Source organism: Tenebrio molitor, chromosome 1 (assembly GCF_963966145.1).
Source record: "Tenebrio molitor chromosome 1, icTenMoli1.1, whole genome shotgun sequence".
NCBI classification, from domain to species: domain Eukaryota; kingdom Metazoa; phylum Arthropoda; class Insecta; order Coleoptera; family Tenebrionidae; genus Tenebrio; species Tenebrio molitor.
In genome coordinates this window covers 13,376,067-13,400,995 of record NC_091046.1, presented here as the reverse complement: position 1 = coordinate 13,400,995, position 24,929 = coordinate 13,376,067, and the positions used below count along the sequence as shown (strand labels likewise).

Below are 24,929 nucleotides of genomic sequence, written 5' to 3'. Positions count from 1 at the left end.
AATCCGTTCACACAGGAGAAAATTCTCAAATTTTGGCAGTGTCGAACAAAAAAATAACATTAACGTAAAAATATTTTCCAGTAAAACAACATTTTAGCAAATATCTATTTTTTGTTATTAATAAGGTTGGTGGCGGCATCTGTTTTTGTCAATTTAACAAATAACGAGCTCATTAATCATGAATCTGTCAAAACAGTTATCTACCTCATGCAATGTTCTGGAAGATTGCGCACTTGGCCAGGATTGGATGTATGTATTCAAAAGATCATGCCACTTAACGCCACTTCAAAATGATATACATTAATATTTCTTCTAATGGTAACAATATCATTTATTTGGTAAAATAAAAGAGAAAATTACCATCGTCACAAGACGAATCTAAATAAAATATTTGAATTTGGCGCGTATTTTAGTTTCAAATACGAACGTAAGGTGACGCCTCGATGCAGCTGGTCGGTAACAACAAAACAAGCTTTCTGTAATGGTTGTGTATGAATGCAGTGAAATGACAAGGAAAATAATTGATAATTTACATCATTTCGCTCTATTTGCCCACCAAGGAAATAAGGAGAATAATTGAGTATTTTATTTACTTTCAAACAACAATAATCACCATGAACTACTAGTGCAAATCAATTTGAAGGTATGCCTCTCGTTTTCGATAAAAATTGGTGCGCAAATTTACTTGGAAATTTGTCAATGTCCAAATAGTGACCTAAGTGTCAAGTGATTCATACAAGGTTAATACTATTAATGTCAAAGTTCTCTCAGATGATGCAAATCATTAATTTCGTTAACGCAAATTGTTCTATTACTATCTAATTTATCACTAGGTATAAACATTTACCCACATTGTTTATAACTTTGTTTGAGGAATGTCATGCACACTTTTTATCTACTGTTTTGATAATTTCACATTTTCATCCTGCTTCTCGTACTATCAATTCGTGCTTATCATTTTACTGATATGTCTGTTGCTCAGTGTGTTTTCCCCTAACAAAGTTAAAATCCGTATCTTTACTGTGAAATACTGTTTGTAACGATGTCTTGTATCAGTGAGGATTCCAGCATGGGATCTGTCTGGAAACGACTGCAAAGAGTGAATAAACGTGCAGCAAAATTTCAGTTCACCGTATCATATCATCAGCTTGCAGTAGAATTCACCTCAAAATGGCAAGTATATTGTTTGTTTTTTGATTGCTATGTTTACATTTAATTCATCTTGCGAGTCAAGTTATTTATGATCAGACAAATTTCTGATAAGGAGAACACCTGCAAATCTTTACCTTACATTGGTTCATTGAAGTGAACACAGAAAAAAATCAATATTTAATGACCTTCATGATTATATAATTATAATTCATTCCCACCAAAAATTAATTAATAAAAATAATGAGAGTAGATATTATAGGGAGGTGAAATGCACATAGCCATTTCCTCTCAGTTCAAAATATTTGATGCAGCCACGCTTATTTCCTGTTTTATTATCTGGTCAATGACATTAATTAAATATTAAACAGTAACTGCATAGCAGCCTTATTTGTGGGCAAATGTGGAATTATTGATTTCTCTTTACATTTTAGGGAACCTCACAAATTGTCACTGGTATGGTCACGTAGATCTCGGAGAGTGGCTTCCATGCCTATGGCTTGGGAACCTACGTTACAGAATCCGTATAAAGGTTTAGTGGTTTGGCCAGTTCCAGAGAACCATCAAGTAGCAATTACTTTATTTAAGGATCCGAGAACTACAGAGTTGGAAGACAAAGAGTGGTCATTTATAATTGAAGATGTAAGTTATTTCATTTTACTAACGTCAGTTATTGTTATCTGTTCTTTAACAAAAGAAACATTTTAAGAACCAAGTGCCAAAAATAGTCCAGGATCTTTTTGTTTGTGTTTGGTTTAACGAGAGTTAATTTTTTGGATTTAATATAGTATTTTTAGCTTTGTGAGAGAAACAAAAATATATTTGTTTAGTTAAGGACTGTTTACTTGATTGTGACGCATTGAAGTTGCAGAACTGAACAGTATTTTTAGCTTTAATAATGCTCACATGGAATATTCTCACACTATGTATGTCAAAACACAAAACGAACAGATTTAATCTGTATAGATTGTAGTGAATAAAAATAGTGACATGTGGAGGTGGTTCATCATCTATTATCCCTGACGTAGAATGCTTTGACTAACAACTGAAAAACAAATGAAACACTGTTTCGTTGTCGTTTGTTTTGCTTTTAAGCATCAGCCACTCGCTTGTTCACTGAAGTTTGCCATTTTTCATAAATATATAAAATCGAGATTTGTGCAATAGTAAAATATCTCCTGTAGAAGCGGTTTTTCGCTACAAGAAATCTATAAGATCATGAGTGAGCTAACGGCTGACTATTAAAATTTTCACTTGGAGTTGGCTTTGAACGAGTTTTTATTTTTTCTGTTACTTTAGACACACGCAACAACGAACGACAAATGTCAAATAAAACGCTAAATTAGAGATATTTTCATATTTGATGGCGGAAACAGAAGACTGAGAAATGTCACAAATTTGTATTGTCAGTGTCAAATTTCTCAAAGACGTTCGTGATTTCGACAGAAATGCAGCAAATTGGCAATAAGAAAGTTATTCATCGTCGAACTAGAGAAATAATTTGTAATACGTTTGATTATATGAGAATAACTTTTCCTTTTGAACCACTGACAAAAATTGATTTCCTTAGAATTTATTTTTTCCATCTATTTAGCGAAAATTTAAATTCACCTAGACATTCCTTTTTACGGCGTTTATGAGAAATTTGACACTGACAATACAATTTCTGACAAAGTCTTAGTCTTTTGTTTCCGCCACCAAATATGAAAATATCTCTAAGAGAAAAAACATTTACTGAAATGTCAAACTTGTCAGTGTCTAAGGTGCCACGGAAAACAAAGCATGTTCCATAGCCAACCCTAAGTGAAAATTTTAATAGTCACTCGTTATAAGGCGAATCTGTCCCTTCCAATTATTGAGTGGTGAAGAATTGATACAGATTTTAAAATAGGTCACGGCAGAAAATCTTGTGAATATGCACCACATGCGCCTGACACCAAAATTGTTAACTCTAGAAGTTGATTTGCTCCGCGAAGTGGTTTTTCGTTTTAGGCTAGTAATAGTGAAATTTATAGGACAAAACTTAAAAAAAAAATGCCTAAAAGTACCGGGTGACTATTAATGATTGAAATTATTTTTGTTCGATTGGCACCACATTTACGATTTTATGTCGCTACACATGACTTAAATTTAAATATGACAGTTCAAAAGTCAAAATAAATCAAATTGTCATTATAAAGTAAAATCGTTATGGATGTGAATTGTCAGTGTCAAAGTTTTTAAAAATGCAGTGACTTTACCGCTAAAAAATGTAAAAAAATATTAGCTGTTTTTGCTGAGACTGTAGGTACAGTGGCGAGCGCGGAATTTCGCACACATTGGACAGTTATTATCTTAATTTTATTAAAATGAGATGCTGGCGGCATGTTCGTAACAGTTTAGGTGAAACGTCAGTCATGATCACATATGTCATGATTGATTATAATGACGATAAGGCTTAGACTAGATAGTTTTTTTTTTAATGACAGAAATTGGTGTGCGAAATTCTGTGCTCCCAACTGTACATATGTCAAATGGTAAAAGTGAGGTTATACTCCAGAAAATGGAAAACATTGTTAAAAGATTATAATAATTATTAAATTGAAAGTTTTGGGCAATCATTGTTAAATTTCACTATATATAAAAGGGATAAATCTTGGTTTGAAGTTTGAACCATAATGTGGAGGTCATCAAACGGTGCAAATTTTCTTTCAATAAAATGTTCGAATTTACACCTTGTAGAAATCTACCTGTCACGTTTGACGATTGGCGCCAGATCAAAAACTTAAATTCAAAAATCCCAAGAAACGCACCAAGTAATTTTAGTTGATACCAACCAAACGTCATTTTGACAATTCACATCTATAACGATTTAACGTTTAACATTATTACGATTTATGGATTTATTAATTTGCAAAAATCTTAAAGCCATTTGTAATACTTTTTAATCAGTTGAAGAAATACACCACAAATCAATTTTTATAAAGAAATGTGCTGTTTTTGGTTAATAAAAATAAAAGGAAAAAATCACTCAAAGCAATATTTAATGGCGTAGAGACCTATTTTTTGTGTAAATATAATAACAATTGCAATTTCAATACTGCACAATTTCATTACTTGATTTCAGTATTGTCTGTAATCCGTAGGTAGTGTCGCACAACAAACTGCGACGTGGATATCGTGGAAGCAGTGGGCGTATAGAAAAATAAATAAAAATTGATAATCTATGTAGTGCTTTCAAAGGAGTTATCGTTACCTGATAGAAATATCCGTAATGATAAATAAATCCGGCCTCGACGCCGTGCCCCGTTTTTTATAATACTCTCGCCCCTTTTTTTATAATACTCTCCATTGTCCAACAGAAAACTCTTTTACAGAACAACGTAATTTAAAAGAACTAATTAAGATATAAAGATAGTGTAACAACGATTTTTTAATACGATTCTTCGTAATCACGTGGTATTTGTATTTTGTTACTCTATGTCATACGTAAACTGGAAAATAATTTATTACAGAGTGAGCCATTATGACCAAAAAACTCATTAACACCTTTCTCCGTCGACCGTTGCAGGTACAGTTACTGTCATTTTTATGTTAATTTTTTTTCTCAATCGTAATTTATTTCTTTTTTTTAATTTCAAAATAAAAAGCTTTATTATCTAAGCTCATTTTTTTATTAGATCGTAAAGTTCAATTATTGCATTCAAATATCACACTTAATCGCTGCAACAAACTAATTGATTTTCTCTTCCAAAGGTTATAAGCATTTATTTTGTACAAACAATTTCAGCTTTGCTTTATACAGGGTGTTTCTGAAATAGGTGTATTAATTTTAACTGGTAATAGAACTCGTCAAAAGGAACAACTTTTCTATCTACCATTTTGCCGAAAAACGATGTTTAATTCCAAAAAAAAAAAATGGAGAGATTTTTCACTAAAATAGCCCTACGCCACTATACTTGGGCCAACCAACAGATATGATAATAAAAAAAAAGGGGATGTGGCCTAGTTGCGTAGAACGATATACGCCGAAGCCTGTTTCACAATGAAGCAGGTTCTTTGCCATTTGTCATTCTTATAAGTCTTGGAAAAAAACTATTTTGTAATACAAATCGAAAAAGCCAAGGAAAACAAACAAACAAACACGTGGTCAAAATCCCGAAGCGAGGTTAAAACGAATGAGATGCCGGATGCCGTCAAGTAATTTTTGTGGATGTACATCAGGCGTTCGAAAATCTGCGCACGTTTTGAATAAGCCAATTGGAAGCTTCTATTTAAAATACGCGGGCACTAGGGGGCGGTTTTATTACTATATCTGTTGGGTGGCCCAAGTATAAATACTGCAATGGCCAATTGAGATCAGCGCTAATATGAAAAAAACATCAATTTTCATCCAGAAAACGTGTTTTAACGCAGAAATCGAAATTCAAAGAAATCTACCCGTATAGCAAAAAATCCACTTCGTAAGAATCTGGTTGTTTCACGTTTTTAGGTAGCTTAGTTTTTGAGATATGAACGGTTTTAGGAAAATCTTTCCGGCTTTTTAAAGCCATTACGCAACGTTTTTCGCCAAAATGGCAGAGAGAAAAGTTGTTCCTTTTGATGAGTTCTATTACCAGTTAAAATTAATGCACCTATTTCAGAAACACCCTGTATAAAATAAAATATTTAGTTAAAAAAAAGTGATGTGTGTAAATTTGTAACATTTAGGACACATCAGAACAATGTAAAACATTCATGGCTCCAGATTGAAAACTGACGTTATTTTAACGAATTCAGAAATGTAGATATGTACAATATCATGTTTAAAAAAAAAGGCCAAAATGCAGATACGTCACGATAACCGTGTTTTTTTAATTTTATCTTTATTGCTTCGATAGAAAGAATAAATCAACTTCACCTTGTGATGTAATAGTTTGTGTAAATATTGTGGCATAACGGATCAATCAGAGATGATCGGAAAGTTTTGTCAGTGATGATTTGAATATAAATGAACAAACTTTGATTATTTTTTTCAACAGATTTCCTTACTTGTTCAGTTTAAGTCTGAGACAAAACCGTGTTGAAGTCCCTTGTTTTACTGAATGCCAATCACGATGCATTAATTATCATTAATCGGCAAGCCTATTCAGTCACGACTAAAAATAATTATTGTCACCTCACTCGGACGATAATGTAAAAATACACATTCAGTATTATGATTTATTCTGTTGTTGACTTTGGGTCATGTCAAAGGTTCCGACGACCGGGAAAAGAAGACAACTTGCCGTTGCACATGTCAATATGCGAAAATATGCCAGCATCGAGTCGACACACTCTGAATTGCAGATATCGTTCAAGACGACAACAAAGAAAATTACTTCCGCCAAACTTGACTGTACCTTATCCTGTGTCCTTTTACGGGAAGGAAAGGCGACGTAAGTTGAGAGCGAGACAGAAAATTGCCGTTACTCGAGTCGTCGTTCTTGCAGGGATGAGGACATGCAGTCGATGGCGTCGTTAATGTCTGTAAATAATAATAGTGACGATATTGCCGCATTAGAAGATGTAGAAGATGACGATTTCTCTCTAAGTCAAAACGATAATTCGATGAAAAGCAGTATTAACGAAGTGACCCAGCATCTCCAACAGATGACGAACAGTTTGTCGGGGTCCGATTTTGCGAGCACTCCTATCAGTGGTCAGTTAAGAACAATAATTGATTTGTGCTTTTCATGACTGTTTTTGATGCAGTTACGAGTATACAGTCGTTCTCGAGGGACGATAAAACGCCTACGGCCGAAAATTTTTCACCCATCGCGGAAAAACCAAAAATTTCCACCGTCGTTCCGCCACCTAGACTAAGTGATTTTGCCGAGAATGAAATTGACCCGTACTCAGAGCAATGCACCGAATTGCTGGACAAATTGGATGCTCTAGAAGAAGATGTCGAAACTGACAGCGTTCCAAAACCACCGAAAACGGTAAATCCGAAACTCAAACCGTTGGAACTGAAAGAACACATCGAAGCACCGAAAAGTCAACAACAAAAGTTGACCACACCAGGTTATTTCGAAGCTCAATTTAAGTCGACTTTTTTTAAGTAATTCGTGTTGTTGCAGGTCAAGATTTGTTAGAATGGTGTAAAGAAATGACGAAAAATTATTCGGGTGTAAAGGTTACGAATTTGACTACGAGCTGGAGGAACGGTATGGCATTTTGCGCCCTCATTCATCATTTTGAACCGAGTTTGATGTAAGTTCTATTTACGTAAATCAATTGATAATTTCAAACGATGTTTCCTCAGCGACTTCAATTCTCTTTCACCTCATGACGTGAAAGGAAATTGCAAGATAGCTTTTGACGCTGGCGATAAAATAGGAATTCCTAGGGTAATAGAGCCGACCGACATGCACATGTTGGCTGGTTAGTTTGGCAAAGTCGTTAAATATTATTATTAAAAATGTGTAATTGCAGTGCCGGATAAGTTAGCGGTGATGACATACTTGCATCAGTTGAGAGCACACTTTACGGGGCACCAGTTAGAAGTACAACAAATCGGGAAGACCTCCGAGGAGAGTAATTACATTATCGGAAAATTCAACACCGACAAGGACACCGACATAACAAAGCAGGTCTTTGGACAAGAGATTATTAATTTAAGGAAAGCCAAACAAAATCAACAGGTAGGTGTATAGAAATTAGTGCATTTTAGGTCGGCAACTTTCCCAAATATTGTAATTATATAAGTCGCAGGAAGGCAAGAAAGAGAAGGAATTGAATCAAACCAACAGGGAAGTTTCGCAGAATTCGGATGCGAAAGTGGCGGCCTCCAAATTACAACTTCCTTTGAAGTTTATGAACGAGCCTGCCGAACCGGTGAAAGATCCCAAAGAGAAATCTCCCACGGTGGTGAAAGACGTTAAAGATATTATTTTATTGGGCTCTAAGAGCATCATGAGTAAAGTGATGTCTTCTCCTTCGAAAGATAAAATACAGGCTAAGAAGCAAGAAGAGAAAAAACAAGAAATCAAAAAGCCACTCATGACGCGAAGGGAGTTGATAGATCCGTTTGGTTCAGACGACGAGGATGAAGTTGCCGATAACAAAGTTATCAATAATAAAGTACCTGAAACGAACGGTGAAATGAACGGGTCCGGGGATCATAAAGTGAAAGAAAAAGACGTGCCGAACGATGTATTTTCCGACCTGCCTAAGCCAAATCCCGTAAGTTTTCTTGTATTTGTTTGATCTTTTCAAATCAGTGACTATGCAAGTTTATTTTTTTACGCATTTACTTGAGGCCATTTAAATCACTGTTAATTTGAGTTGTCTAATTTCTTATATGTTTTTTTTTAAATACGCTTATCGAAATTGACTCCCTACCATTGGCACCCATTAAACTGCTTGAAACGCTATTTTTTTTTTAACTCTCAATTTATTAGAAGAGTATTTATTTTGTAGAAAACATCTCCATGGAAAAGAAATGTCAACTTACATTTAATTGATTTATAACATGTTTACAATTTTCTTAATTTGGAACCCAAATCAATTCTAGTTATTATAATTTTGTACGTTACCTCTACCAAAAAATAATCTAAATGACCATGGCAAATTTTTAAATATTTTATTTATTTTGACGCCTGCATTCAACCACAAATATGGAATGCTGTTTAATAATTTTCAGTAGGTGTACTACACTATGACGCCACTGGTACCATTCTTTTTTTTAAATAATCATCGAGTCATGTTTAAATTAGGTATATCACATTGAATTTATCTGTCGAACAATTGACTTGTATTATCATTAAATAATGCTATACGGTTTTAGATCACACAATATTTTCAACATAATAAATTATGAAACGTAGTAATCTTACTAATCTGTAATTAGTTTTGTCTGTAGATATCCGAAAGTAGTTCATTATAGTAATTATAAGTATGAGGTAAACTATACATATTCACAATACACAAACAATATTTCTAAAAGTTCTAAATAGAACCATTTTAATTTTTTGACAAACTAGTATAACTGAAAACTACAACCTAAGACAGTCGATATTTTAATAATTTTGTACCATCTAGGGCCGCTTGCACCAACGCCAGTTAAAGTTAACTGTAGGTTAAAATGCTTCGTTAGTCGTTACTTTAGTTACGTATTGTTATAACAATGTTTTCGTATATTTTAATCTGTAATTAAATTTAACTCACGTTGGTGCAACCGGCCCGTAGTGTTTTCCTTAAATTAAATTGTAAATAATATTACACAACCAATTCTCTAAATATGTTTATCTTATCACTGAACAACCGCAATTGTCGTAACAGTTGACATGATTATATATAGTGAGTCAATTCGTATTTGCTGAATAACAGCCCGAGATGAAGTTATAAAGTCGTTTTTCCCAATGAGACAAACTAAACATAAAAGCAATATTCTCATTACCCAACTTGGTTTTTTTTTTAATAAATTAGTCATAGTCCATCGCACTTGAGATGAAGACAGTCTGCTATTTTCGTTATTCTTAGATGTAGAAATTAGTTGTAGTTGGCTGGGTTTACAACTTACTGAAGTGGGTACTTTTCAGTATCCATAAAGTTCTACGGCTGAGCAAAAATTCAAATTTCTGCTCCTCAAAGTAACGCAAATGTCAAACTGTCTTCGTTTTAATTGAGACGCACTGTACATACAGGCTGATTCACGTAGCCCGTTCATTAGAAACTTTTAGATTTCCCAAAATCATATTAATATGAAAATTGGTAGTTGACTATAATCGACTACTCCAAGTTCAAATGAAATACGGTGCGATCAATTAAAAAATAAATCGAGTCGGCGTGTTACCTATGGCAACCCATGCTATAGGATAGGCTCCAAAGCAAACTCGATTTATTTTTTAAATGATCGCTCGGTATTTTCAAAATGACGGCACTTCCGGAAATACTGGAAATCGATGCCATCTTTGTTTTTTTAAATAGAAAGGCCCCATTTTGACTTCACATTTCGATTCTACATTAACTTTTGAGTGTAATACGCCTTTTGGTCAACACTTATCTGTCATCGTTTTTGACCTATGTCATCTTTTTTGCAAAAAAGTGAGGTTGCAGGGCTTCATTAAAAAATTTGTAATTCCTGAACCATCAGAAATGAATAATTTATTTTTACTTTACTGACTTGCCAAAGATTTGGCCGCTTTTTTGCGCTATCAACGACGTTTTTTTTATGTTTTATACGCCTACTGCAATTTTTTAAAATTGATTATCAAAAAATGTCGAAAACTTCATTTTTGAAGTGAAACTTTTTATGGGAGGGTCTTGAAATTCTGATCGGCAACCTTTTTGTGTGACGAAAAGTGGTGGGGGTAAACACTATTGGGTCGAGTGGGAGCAGTGTCTCTGTCTTTGTCACACTCACGGCATTTATCGATAATGTCCTCTCTTTAATTTGGACGCTTACGCATTTCGATATTGTTTAAGTGTTATCGTTGTTTATACATAATTTATTTTCTTCATTAAAATATACAATTTTGTTGTGAATATGCTATTTAAAAGAGATTGATGAATAATTACGATGTTTCCCTGTAATACAAAAGTTTCACTTCTATCGTGCGTCTTTATGACACATTCTGTTTTTTTTTAAATGGTAGCTACCATTTCTGATAATAGATATAAATGTAAAATTAAATTTTAAGGCCACTTTTATTAACATTATGTATGCCTATTTGCAGCCGTTTAGGCGTAATTTCAATTTTTTAATAAAATATTCTTTTTTATAAGCAATTGTTTTATTTGAATTTTTATTTAAAAATAGCATTGCAATAAATATTAGATAACAACAAAACAATAAAAAACAAGCAAATTAAAAAAAAATATTTTAATGTAAATGATTTCATTGAAAATATTTTTTTGTTAATTTGCTTATTTTTTATTATTTCGTTGTTATCTACTGTTTATTGCATGTGATTGTTGAATAAAAATTCAAATAAAACAATTGTTTGATAATAATAATAATAATAATAATTAATTCTATTATCAACCGGTCTTTGACTTCTATTCATGTTAATTCAACTTTAGAACCAAACGGACTATCTCGTGATGACGGAAAACGCCCTGATGGGATGACTTTAGTACCGTGGAATAAAGGTCAACCTTTGGTTTGGGACGTTACTGTCGTAGATACACTTGCAGACAGTTACGTATTGAAAACATCTGAAGTCTCAGGTTTTGCCGCTGAAATGGCTTGCAAACGCAAACATAACAAATATCGTTCAATTATTTCGTCAAACTACATATTTAAAGGTTTAGCCTTTGAAACCTTAGGCCCTTGGTGCAAAGAAACAATAGATTCCATTAATGTCATCGGAGACCGACTTATCGCGGAATCAGGGGATTCAAAATCTAAGAAATTCCTTTTTGAGAGGATTTCCCTTGCCATTCAACGTGGAAACGCTGCAAGCATTCGGGGCACTTTTCCAGATTCCGCATTATTATCGGAAATTTTCGCATTGAAAATTAAAAATGTTATTTTATTGTTTGATAAAAAAAAGACTATTTTACACAAAAAATCGAAATTACGCCAAAACGTCCGGGAATAGGCATACACAATGTTAATAAAAGTAGGCTTAGAATTAAATTTTACATTTATATCTAGTGTCACAAATGGTGGTTGCCATTTAAAAAAATGAAGTTTTTAACATTTTTTGATTAGCAGTTTTGAAAAATTTCAGTAGGCGTATGATACATAAAAATTTTTTCACTAATGGCGGAAAAGATCGGCCAGGTCTTTAGGAATTCAACTAAAAAAAAATCAATTATTTATTTCCGATGGTTCAAGAGTTATAAATTTGTTAATGAAGCCCTGCAATCTCGCTTTTTTGCAAAAAAGATGGCATAGGTCAAAAACGATGACAGATAAGTGTTGACGAAAAGACGTTCTAAACTCAAAATTTAACGTAGAATCGAAATCTGGAGTCAAAATGAGACCTTTCCATTTAAAAAAATAAAGATGGCGTCGATTTCCGGTATTTCCGGAAGTGCCACCATTTTGAAAATATTTCATTTGAACGTGGAGTAGTCCATTATAGTCAACTGCCAATTTTCATATTAATATGATTTGGGGAAATCAGAAAGTTTCTTGAACGGGCTACGTGAATCAGCCTGTATATGTTGAAGGACAAAAAAAATTTACAACCGCTGGGGAGTATCTCTTTTGATTTTTTAGACAGACGTTTTACTGACGAGATGAAGTAATGAAAAAATTTGAGCGAAAAATATTCAGTTCCAATTATGATTGCGACATTGTTTTTTCTGATAAGATCTTATGTCAACGAAATTTTCAATGAAACCAAAGATAATGTACAGGGTTATTCTAAATGAAGTAGGCGTGAAAACTGAATGTAAAATTTATGGTTGCCGCTCCACATAAAAAAACATCAAAATGATGTGAATAAGTGAGTACGGTCCGTTCACACACGGGAGTTAAATTGGGTGCAAAATAACTCAATATTTCTGGATTCAATCGTTAATTTAACAAAAATAAATAAAAATCTCATCACCGCACTTTTCACCTAAAAAATGACAGTGACAGCGACAAAACTGACAGTTTAGAACAGTGTAAAGTTTGAATTTCCCGCGGTTTGACACGAATGACATTAATTTTGAACATGTTTGTTTTCAGCAAAGGGTGCCCTTCATATCCCTTAGATATTTGCTTCGAAAATAGGAATCGTTAAGTTATTTTATTTTTAATGTAAAACATTGCAAAGGAAGAAAAAAGAAAGATTTTTTGCCTCTATAAATTTTTGGTTAGCTGTCAACATGTTCCAATTAACCTACGCTTTAAAAAAGCGCAACAATTGACGGTTACCAACGCCTTCCCAGCCCAGGATTTCATTTGAACGCGTAATAGAATAACCCTGTACTTCGCAAGAATGTACAAAGTGTCTCTAAAAGATCATACCGGGTGTAGAATGTAAATGTACATACGCACTTTACGTGTAAAAGTAAAAATCCTCGGATATTGGCTCCCCTAATTATTTTAGAACAAACCCTCAAATACAGAAGTTGTAGATTTTTAAAAATGGTTCCCAATTGTTATGTGTTTTGTTTTTTTAACATCTTCCGCAAGTACACAATAATGGAAAAAAGAATTAAAGGATTTGTCAAAATAGCAATAGCTGGGAAGTGCAACCGAGGTGACAACCAAAGATCACAATGTATGATATTTGACATGTCAAATTTGGAATTGGGCACTCCGGATAGAATACAGGAAATGTTGCTTGCATGTCTCTAAAAGACAATCCGAAGTAATACCATTTTACGAAGTTAACTTTTTTTTCTTTGTTAACAGTTCATTCTTTGAGGAATCAGCAAACTCGTTACGTTTGTCAAAAAATGAACATCACTGTTGTCGGGAGTCATGGCTATTTTGCAATTATTGCAGTAGCTCGGCGACCCTTCGCTATGCAAAAAAGTTGCTCGTCAAAAAAAGTATCATTTTTAATCCTAATAACACAATCTACTATTTATATGGTAAATTTCAAATTTGCCTGTCAACACTGTCAAAGCTGACAACCGGAAATGCGTTTAGATTGCAGTGGTATCAAAATCATTCAAATTTTCATTGTTACCACCATATTCAGATATTCTTGATCATGCGGTAGAATTCACGAAAATATCCAAACGATAATTTAATTTACGCCGTACGTTTGCAAAAATTGCGTTTTCTATTTTTCTATCTCTTTTTTGTTAATCACATTGGGACGACACCTTTGTTAAATTTAATCATGACTCTAATTACCTTGATGACGAATTCATCTCTTTCTGGCAGGTTATAATTGCATAAATCTATATCGTTTTATGTTTACTTTACTCACGACTGTAGTTAACAGCGACTTTAATAACGGTGTCCGTATCACGACGTTGTCTGTGACATCTCTTTTATCGGATTTTGAGATCTTTGGTTGAAAATAAAATGGTGCGATGATTCTTCCAATTGACATCGTTTTCATTAATTTTCCAAAAATCAAATAGGTCTTCTCTTAAGAATCAAAAACAAGCCTCTACTGTCACGATTAATATACTATTATGAGTTTTTTTTTAAATTGTTATAACTGTTCGTTAAACACAGATGAAGCAACCGGCAACAAATTCTTTGTCAACCTCAAATAAGTAAACTGATTTTTTTTTTGGGAAACTAAACTTTTAAATGTCTTATAATGTCTGTGTTTGTTTATTTTTACTGTGCTCAATGAATCCTTTTGCTAGTCTCTAACTACAACAAAGAATTATTCGAATCGGGTTAAAAAGATTACAATTTTTGTTTTTAATTATTCTTCAGTGTATTGTTTTATTTATAAAAATATTTATGGCCGTGTACTCTTGTGTTCTGTTTACACCAATAGAATTACTTTTGTATTAGTAAAAGTATAATTCAACTTATATGGAACACTGACATACTTTTTTTTTCGTGTACAAAAAACATCAGATGTTTGAAATTAGACTTCTCATTTTGTTAATCCAATCATCGCTCCTTTATTTAATATCAGTATAGTACCACTCTGTTCCTAACACCGGGACTTTGGTAGAATTGTACTTTCTAAATCAAAAAACGTACCTAATCGATTATGATCCAAACGTTCGGTGCATTCGTTTGTTGTAATTAAACAAACTTAATTCTGTGATCGTTCGAGATGCGGATACAGAGTTACTTGTCTAGAATCAGTGGGAGCTTTAATTTTTGTTAAGTACTTTAATAAATTAACATTTTGGTGTGAAGGTTTGGCTTGCCATTAAAATGTTTTTGACGCGTGTGCAGCAAATACTTATGCGACATTCTGAGCAAAGAGAACGTGCGAGGCAGTTGCTTGAACAGACCAGAAAAGACGGTTCCATCACCACCTCCCCTACCAGGGTATGTAGCTTTATTTTAGCCCTTCTCATCTTGCTAGTGTTTCATGGTTATTTTTTATTTTATTGAAATTGCACGACATGAAAATTGTCAACGTTTATTGTTATTTCAATTTCCATTTGAAGTCGTCAGAAGATGATAGACAAGCTCAGCTTAGAGAAAGGGCGCGAAAACTGCTGGCAGAAGCGAGACGGGGTTCAGCTCCCACAACTGAAATTATTCGAGTCAGCCCAGACTCGATCAAGTCGTTTGTAGAAAACGAAGAAAAATGCCTACAAAGGATGGACGAAGGTATTTTCAATTTTGAAATACAAAACAGCACAGGTTAGTAGATTGGGTGTGGTTGGTGACTTTGTGAGAGGAAAAGTAAAATTGTAGGTTCTGAAAAGAATGGCAACGTCTATCCGGTAAAGTCTGTAGATAATTCAGAAGAGAACTCAGCCAAATCTAGTCCTAGTAATAGAGAAAAGATTACTCCAGATAAGTTACCAGAAGAGTTAGGTTTAAAAGAAGTAGGTGACTGTAACGATTTGCATTTGGATCGCTAAAGAATGCTTTTGCAGATGGGTATCGATGTACATAACTGGATCGACAAAGAAATGGAAGATCTTGAGAGAGAACAGAGTGCCATAGATGAACAAGCAGCTGTTTTGGAAAAACAGTTGAGGTTAGTGATGGAATCTCAGAATACCAATGGAGAAGAAGAAGAGGCCCTGATGGCGAAGTGGTTTATGTTTGTCAACAAGAAAAACGCTTTACTTAGAAGGCAAATGCAACTTAACATATTGTAAGTCGTTTTCAAAAATCAAACTAGCGGCAGCTGAAACCGGAAATTATTTATAGAGAAAAAGAAGCCGATTTAGAAACCAGATATAAAATATTAAATATAGAACTGCAAAAGATAGCTTCCATCGAGGATTGGAGGAAAACGGAAGAGCAAAGGGCACGAGAACAGATGCTGTTAGACGAGCTTGTGCAAATTGTTAATAAACGCGATGAACTCGTTCATCATTTGGACAATCAAGAAAAAGCGTAAGTATGAAATGTAAACTTGTGTTTTGTTGCCATAGAAGAGATTTTTATTTTCGTTATATTGATCACGTCATGTTTAATTATAGAATCGAAGAAGACGATTTAATAGAACAAGATCTATCGCAGTTAGATCTACAACCCAAGGAAAAATGTGTAATACAATAACTGCATTTGATATTTAATAAATTGTGAGCGGACTTAATTGACTTTGCAATACGTGAACAAATTGTTTCAGTAAAATTCGTCAAAATTGCTTCAAACTGATTACGATATTTATATATAAAATGGTGCTTTTGTGTGATATTTTATTTAGAATTAATAAGCAATAGATTTTTGTGTAAGCTTCTCTAAATTAACGAATTTACTAAACAATTTGTTCATTTGCCATTATAACTCACCTTTTTTATTTATTGTAAATTTTTATTTCATTATTTTAATGAACAGGTTTTTTTAATAAAAAGACGATGTTATTTGAGATGACTCAAAATCCGTTTGTATTTATTTAATGTTATTTATTTAATTAATTAATTGTAATATAAACATTCGTAACATTATAATCATGGATTGAATAAATTGATCCGAATTATCAAAATTGGCTGTAAACTGAGCCATCCACTTGGTAGTGCAATATATTGGGATAAAACGAATAGAAATGAGTCTTTGAAATTCGAATAGCTAGGTTTATAAATGAATTGGCTACATTGAAAAATATTTTCTACTGTTGAGTAGTCATATTTTAATGGTCATGCATTTTTAAATTCCATTTGCAATCTTGGTTGTAACATTTGTTGTATGTGAATAGAGAATTTTGCTAGATATGAATTCGTACGTAATTACGTGATTTGTGTTTACCTATCGTCCTACCATTAGCTTAATATTAGCATTAGTGGTTGTAAAATAACTTTTTTATTGTCTGTATATTTGTTTGTAAGGTAACCAGTTAAGTTAATGTAAATAAAATCACAAATACTATTTTGTTAACTTTCCTTCAATCTTCTTATATAACTTTTTTCAGTAGTTCTACAGTTGTCTTCAAGTGAATGTCTTCGAACATGAAAATCGTGAAAATATTACAATTTTAAGTTACTAATTATTGTAATATTAAACAAAAGTAAAAATTGTGGTAACAGAGATGCAGGATTCTAGCTCATGGTGGAATTTGACAAGATTGACAATGCAAAGGAACTGTAAAATAACATTGGATTAATATTTTACAGGTCGCTAAATACAGGTTATTCCTTATTATAAATGTTTCTAACATCGTAGGTGGCTGTGCCCTCTAATTAAGACAGTCGTTAACTAAATACCGGGTGATTTTAAATGATTGTGACTTTTTTTTTTTAACTTGGGAACATTTTTTCATAAATTATTTTGGCAAACTTAATACCTTAATCAACACATTGGCGTACGTACGTCATTTTGACATTTTATAAAATAATAAATAAATAATAAATTGTGTCAAATAGGGGAGGACGCCTATGTTTATGTCAACTATCACATTAAATGCAAAATAACCAACAATAATATTACCAACCTAGGAAAAAAGTCACATTCATTTAAAATCAGCCGATACTTACCTTCTTTAAGGAAACAATGTCAAGTTAATGAAAATATTAAACAACTTGCCGTTGTTTAAAATTTTATTTAAAAATAATCACTAACGACACTTAATTAAAGGGAAATCGTAGGTAAAAATTAAAGACCGTCTTTAAGTGCTTAACGACTGGCTCTAAGTCTTAATGAAGAGGAAATCATACGGTCCCCAGTATTATCAGAACGGTTTATTAGCAGAGCTCGTTGAAATGTGGCACGCAGTTATTTTTAGAAGTGTTTAAATTCTATCTAAAAATTTTTGCTACAAGGAAGTAAAAATGAGAGGAAGGAAGGTCAGTTTTAAAAAGTGATGCCACCTCCATGGATGCCGCCAAATCGTGGGGATTGGGCGATTGGGGAACCATAAAGGTTGCTAGACAAGGGCGGTTGGTGGGAACTTTGCCAGTAGCGTTAAAAGACGGAGGGCACTGGTGCATTTATTGCAGCATGAGGTATAATCAGAAATATATTTAGTGCGAATATGGCTTAATTGCGTGATTAGCCTTTCCCAGTTTGTACGACACTCAACCGTAGCAGACTGTAGAATGGTTTACCTGTTAGACCCCTTGCACCTTCCGCCGGCCCTGCCCCTTGCGAAGAACACTTCTTCTCCAGTAACCATTCTCAACATCTGATCGGGATTACTTTTATTGGGGTTTCCGGTAGAGCTGTTATAACGTACTCAAGGAGTAAAAGCCATATTCGCACTATATTTCTGGTTATACTTTAAAATACATAAAAACCCCAACACCTTGTTTCTGGGCTTAAAGGGACGCCAGTGCGATGCGATACCCGATGGGCCATTCAAGGGCGTTTACTATCATAAAAGGTTGCTGGAGAAGGAACGATTGGCATCACTTTCATCAATGCATTACCAGCATAGGGTGCCTTCCTTCCTCTCATTTTAACCTTGTTGCCTTATCCACATTCATCATATTTTGAAGATACAAGGCTAACTTGTGTAATGATTTGAATACATTACTTTTTCCGCCAAATATTCGAACCTGCGCAAAACGGTAACAAATGTGGTCGTGATCGCAGTGAACTCCATACTACCTGGAAGGGACGCGAACGTATCGGCGACTGAGGCAACCGTGGAGGCAACCTACAGATGTATGCAACCCGCCACTGTGTGGTATTTCTATCCTTTTCTGGCTTGTGGCCGGTATTGACGCATCATACTAATAATGCTAACAAGAGGCGATAAATAGAGGAAAGTAATAAATAAAAGCCATTTTAAATAGAATATCAATATTTACTGTTACGGGACACAATTAATTATTATTTAAAAAAATAGAAAATTAACAATTTTTGAATAAAATTAATTTTGTCATTTTTTGACGAATACTTGACGCTTTGCCGTGTAATCTAAAATTTAAAAGTTTTGCATGGTGATGCATTCTGCATTTTAAGAACACATCAGTTATATTCTTAACAAGTTGAATTTCATGCAAATCTTCATGTATAAATTCTTCCGTCACCGGGTGTTTTGGCAAAAATAGTTGCAAATTTTGCGCAAAATTAGTAACGGCTGCATTTTGCATCAATTTTTTTTAATTTGACTTTTGTTGTAACAAGCTATCTTCTGGTAGAATAACAGATAAAAGCACTATCGAAGGTACACCTGACAACGAACGCAGCACTCTTAAACGAGTTAGACAGCGACGCAAATACTTCACAGTGAGTCTGTCTTTGTTCATGCGCCTGACACAAAAACTGCTACGGTCGGCAATAGGATGGGTCCTTTCCAGATACGAATAGTATTGAGTTCACTGCGTGATCGTCATCGAATCGGAGGAGCCCTACGTTGTGTTTTTCGTTTGGCGGAAAAAGGTTCGGAATGCAAACGGTGAGGGTTCCAGTCGGAAGAGTGCCGCAAATAAAACACACATGTGAGGGGCGCAAAATACCTTTTATTGAAAAATGCCTGTGATAACGTTGATTTTCGACGAACAAAGAAATGAATCCAAAATTAACGGGGGCCAAGTATAACAAACTACAGAAAATTAACTAGCTGAGGCCATTACAAAGCACAAACAACCATATTAATACAGCAACATTTAAAACAAACACAACGGGTAAATGACAACAAAAATGACAAGTTAAAGGTTGCAAAAAAAAAACACAAGTAACAAATTCATAATGAAGTTATCACAGACAGGGACGGATAAAAACCCTCTCCAAAACCGTATCCCAGGTATTACTCATATTTTACAATTAGTTATGACAATTCCAAGTTTAATTAGTTACTACGCGGTCAAGGTACGCCGACGGGAGCTTAGAGCTGGAGGTAACAAACTCTCGGTCGCGAGGGGACTCAGAAGAATAATCTGAATCGGCTTGAGACCAGCGACGTTTCTAGATACTCGGGTTAGTAATGAACGTCGGGCTATTTCACCGACCAAGAAAGAGTGACAGAGCGCCTCGGGGTTGTACGATGAGCTTCCCAAGCCGCTTCGAGCAGAGCTTGCTCCGCCTTCCCCAACCAACCGTTTACCGACAAGAACCTAAGATCTCTAGAACCGCGACGGAGGTTTCACGTCAGCATCCCAGAGCCGCATCGAGCAGGGCTTAGGTCCGCCTCCGCTAACGGCCATAACTTAACCGTGGCCTCCACAGAAATTTACTAGACAACCCCACGACTTCCTGATTGAAACCTAACTCCCCTAGTGGCGCACTTACAACATTTGACTTTAACTCTTCCGAAATCTAGCGGTGCGAACAAAGCGTAACATTAAACAATGCGAAAAATTCAACAAACCACAACGGAACATTAAACAATGATAAAATAAACAAAACAAAGCGCAACATTAAAACAATGATCAAATAAAAGAGAACCAAGCGCAAAGTTAAATAACGAGAAAATAAAACCACTTTAAATGGCACAAATATCAGTAAACAACATAAATCACGAATACAATAATCGCTGGTAATGATAAACAAAAAGAAAATGGCGGGTTGAGTGCCGTTAGAAAATGTTAGTGAAGAAAAAAAAACAAGATGGACGCACGCGGTTCGGACGACGGCTACGAATTTTCGAAATTACTAGATTGCTAAAAAAATGAACCTCCCGGGAGAAAGATAACGCTTAAAATTAACAAATGGGCGCTTCTTAATGAAACAACATGCAACAAAATGAAGTCTACAACATACCCTTACCACGTGGTCCTGGTCTCAAAAACAAAACACAAAAAAAGGCAACGAAAGTGGGATAAATTACCCAGGTGAATTAAAAACGTCGAATTCCTCACGGGGACACAAAATATCTACTCGGAACGGTAGTGTAATTGGTTCAGATTTAACTTACAAATTTGAGAAACTTGGATCGCTCTTCGCAAGGTGTGTTCGTTTCGAAAAACTAAACAAAAGTGACCTACCCCCTTCAACCACCCGCGCGAGCCCGTTTCACCCCCCGCTATATTTCCGCTTTTCCTGTTGCCAACTCCTCCAGGAGTGCCAACCCCATCCCTTAGTTCCTAATCTAGCCGCTAGTACCTACACCTTTGGCGCGCTCTCGTGGCGGTACCGGGAATTAAAATTTAAATTTTAAACTGGGTCACTACACTTGATTTTTTTTAATGGCACGGGGTTCAAAGTTAATATCTTCAAAAAGAGTATTTTTTTGTAAATTCAGTGATGTAACACGCATACCTATCTTATTTTAATCGAAACTTCATAAAAAATTATCGAATTAATCAAATTTGAAAAAATGTAAAATTCTGTTAGCCTTGGATATGTCTTTATCTATCGCTAGTTCTTTGCCGCCTGTACAACTTTGACCAAAAAAATAAATAAAAGCTAATAATAAGTGTAAAAATAAGTCATTTAACTGAAACAGAATACATTTTAATAAAAAATAAAAAGTTTAAACGCGAAATACATCATTTTTATGCTACAAAATATGTTCAAAATGATTTCCATTTATTTCCTGGCAATAATGAATACGTTGAAGAAAATTTTGCAAATAATCAACAATATTTGGAGAAATATTGACAATTTAGTTTCTTATTCGTTCTTGTAGGTCTTCGATTTGTAGTGGCCTGTTGGCATAGTGAGTATCTAGTATATCCTATTATTCCCTCTTGGGACATAGAGTAGTAACGAATTGCTTCCACTTTTGTCTTTCCTTAGCTATAGGTAGGTATATCCCATTTGACTGAATGATTTTTTCACCTCCGATTATGTTGTCGTTATCCATGTCTCTTTTGGTCGACCTGGTTTTCTTCTTCCTTCGGGGTTCCATTTGAGCGCTTTTTTGGGAATTTCTTCATCTTTTTTTCTTAAGGTGTGTCCTAGCCATCTGTTGACATACACTCGGTTTTTTACATGACCCCCACAGGAAAACATTAAGTAGGGTCAAATCGGGACACCTAACTACAATGGGGCGGTGCTCCGTCTTGAAACCATGTGGTTTTTACTGCTATATTTCGATTTGGAAATATTTCCATAAGTCGCATTGCCGTTAATGAAAAAAAGGACCTAGGATGTTCCGACCAGTGATGCATTTATTTTGTGTGGATGCTGTGTATATGAGCCTGCTCCATCCAAAGCGGGTTTCTATCAGACCATCAATATCTACAGTTATAGCGGTTAAGATGTCCATTTTGACAAAAAGTTGACTCAAGAGAAGAGGACACGATAGATAAAGTTACCATTATGTATTCTGTGCATCATAGTTTCTCAAAATTCGATTCTGCGGTCAAAATCGTCTTCACTTAATTCTTGCAGTAAGTGAATTTTGTGTTAGCTTTAAGAGACGTAGGTTAGGCAACTGTATTAGCTAGTAGGAGTAGTGCGGGTGTCTCTGACACAGGGTGAACTACCCACTACCCCTACCCTTTGTAGGAGGGAGAACCGCGGCTGGACGGTGCAAGATCGGACTGCGGCCTCTTCCTCTTCCGCTAGCAACGCTCATCGACTTGAGACCAATCTTTGTTAATTTCTCTGTGGGAAATATATTTATTCTATCGTTTAAATATTTGCTTAGTGATGACCCCCATCCCTAATTATAACTGGAGCCGCCTGACGGCGTTTCATAATTTTTTTTTAAAGCATCTACTCATGTTATACATAATTCAAAGTCAACTGTACTGAAATTTTTGGATTTTCCATCATATCCAACATCAAATTCAAAGAATTTTCTTCGTTGGTAAAGTGGTCGTCTAGAAATAGACAATTTTGACTTAAATTAAGTCATTTTATAATTGTCCGTTTACTCTAAGGTTATATTGGGGCCATAGAATTATCCCATTGTATAAAAGTTGATTTGTCTACAATAGGAGAGAAAACCGTCTTATATCTTGAGTCGGCACTGCACAACAAAGCTCAATAAAATTAGAGGGTATAATGGAATTATTTATGGTAGTTTGTAGAAAAATTCCGAAAAAAATAACTCCATGTATTTAGTATGTATAGGCGCTTCGTGAGGGATTGTGGAGCCTTAAGATGGTTTTCTCTCCTATTGTAAAATGATTTACTTACAATTTAAGTCAAAATTTCTCGACGATCACATTAATAATTCGCGGTCGCCTACGTCTTGCACGGTACTTATTTTACGCTAAAGTTTGTCCAGCGAGAGATTGGTTGACATAAAAAGCACTAAATTCTACGAGAAGAAGTACCTAGCGCACGTAAAATTTGAAATATGTATATCCTTCAAGCAGTAACATTTTTGCCCTGAAATTATGCTCTAATTAATGTATTCTAGTGCATTTTGTAGTGTTGGGTTAATTTAATACAAAGAATAGGTACAGTTTCTTGAATTGAAATTTCTGTAACGTTTTTGAAACCGTCGTCACGGAGATCGGTTCCCGGTTTGGATGAATTTCGTTCTAAAAACATTCACTACTTCAGCACAACTTCGCTTTCTGTCGCCATATCCAACCATCATGAGTGCATCATGAGAATTTCTACACGCTCAATTTCACTTAAATCTATGTCTATGACGTTTCTTTGACAGTTCACCGCAAGCAAAATCTGCTTACCAGTACATTACCCATTCTTACAAATGTAAAATGTCGCTCTTGTTTATTTTATAAATTTTCTCCATTATCACGTATCAGATAAAATACACAATTATATCGGGTGTTTTTTTTTTTAATTTCACCTCTAGTAGAGTCGATTGTAATAAGGTATACAGGTTACGGATCACTGCTGTTTAAATCTTACGTTTTGCACGAGTGGTGTGTTCACAATCGCAAGCTTGGTGACGATGCAGCTCCTGCAAATTGTTGTGTTTGTTAAGGAAAACTTCTTAAACGTCGACCCATGATATCCCACACGTAGATCTATGGGATTTAAATCCGGAGAACGAGCCAGCCAAGGTAGAATTTCTACCTCTGCTTGTTGCAGAAAGGTCCTACTAATTTCAATTTGTTACGATAGTGGTTCCGGCATTATCTTGCTGAAAAACGACTCCAGCGTGCTCATTCATCAAAGGTAGGTAACAGAACGCCCGAATGGGTTTTAAGAAGGAAGACGTCGCCACGGCCAGCAGGAGTGAAGACCAAACGATGCAACTGGTTGATAAATGGTTCGACTTTCGACAAGTTTACAGAAGTAATTCTATTATTATTTTGAAAATGTACTTGAAATTCACTTGAACTAATGTTTGCAATGTTTCTACATACACGAAGATGTTATCAGTTGCCTAGTTTGTAGGGGCTATTCGTTCTTAAATACAAATTCCTGACTCATAAATAAAAATCAAAGAACTAAGTATGTAGAATTAAATCGCTAATATTTCACTACATTTTTTTTACATTTTACAATTTATTGGTAAAACTTTGAGTATGTGTTAAATATTGTGTCTGAACATTTTATTTGTTGGGCCCAATTTTACTACTGGGAGTTGGATTTAATTTTCAATAAAAATAATTGCAGGAATAATTATGTATAATGACGGTTTTTTCGAATTTATCCTATCATCAGCAGAATTTAAACAAAATTCTTGTAAAACAATCCAATATTGTAATTTTTTTTGAATAAATAGGAATTTAAAAAACATTGTCTTCAGGAATTAAACCCATAATCCACAGGAATTATGAGTTTAATTCTCGAAGACACAATGTTTTTTTTATAAAATAAGTTATATGTATTTAAAAAAAATATGTTGTTTTTTTTTTATTTGTTTTTTGTATAACTTTGCGTTATCAAATAATTACTTTATCAAATTTCCGATAAAAAAAATAATTATAACACCATTTAATTAACACATTCAAATAAAATAGAAAAAAATATTTAGATTTGTAGAATATTCCCACGTCTTCAGTAATAGTTCGTGAATAAATTTATT

The 24,929-nt window shown here is 34.4% G+C and overlaps 1 protein-coding gene across 10 annotated transcripts; it reads left to right on the top strand.

Moving 5' to 3' along the window:
• Nucleotides 1-468: 468 nt before the first annotated feature.
• Nucleotides 469-17,014, top strand: Ehbp1 (Eps15 homology domain containing protein-binding protein 1). Of its 10 annotated transcripts, none has more exons than XM_069036489.1 (16): nt 469-643; nt 1,069-1,173; nt 1,584-1,791; nt 6,364-6,545; nt 6,600-6,808; nt 6,862-7,173; nt 7,230-7,362; nt 7,415-7,533; nt 7,585-7,793; nt 7,858-8,334; nt 14,879-15,013; nt 15,136-15,334; nt 15,389-15,522; nt 15,574-15,797; nt 15,854-16,042; nt 16,129-17,014. In XM_069036489.1, the coding sequence occupies exons 2-16, from the start codon at nt 1,070-1,072 to the stop codon at nt 16,205-16,207; spliced, it is 2,913 nt and encodes a 970-aa protein (XP_068892590.1). In that variant the 5' UTR covers nt 469-643; nt 1,069; the 3' UTR covers nt 16,208-17,014. The 10 variants fall into 10 exon arrangements, with proteins under 10 accessions (XP_068892590.1, XP_068892587.1, XP_068892588.1 ...); XM_069036486.1 differs by having other exon boundaries at nt 1,057-1,173; XM_069036487.1 differs by lacking the exon at nt 469-643 and adding an exon at nt 705-833 and having other exon boundaries at nt 1,057-1,173.
• The last annotated feature ends 7,915 nt before the right edge of the window (nt 17,015-24,929 follow it).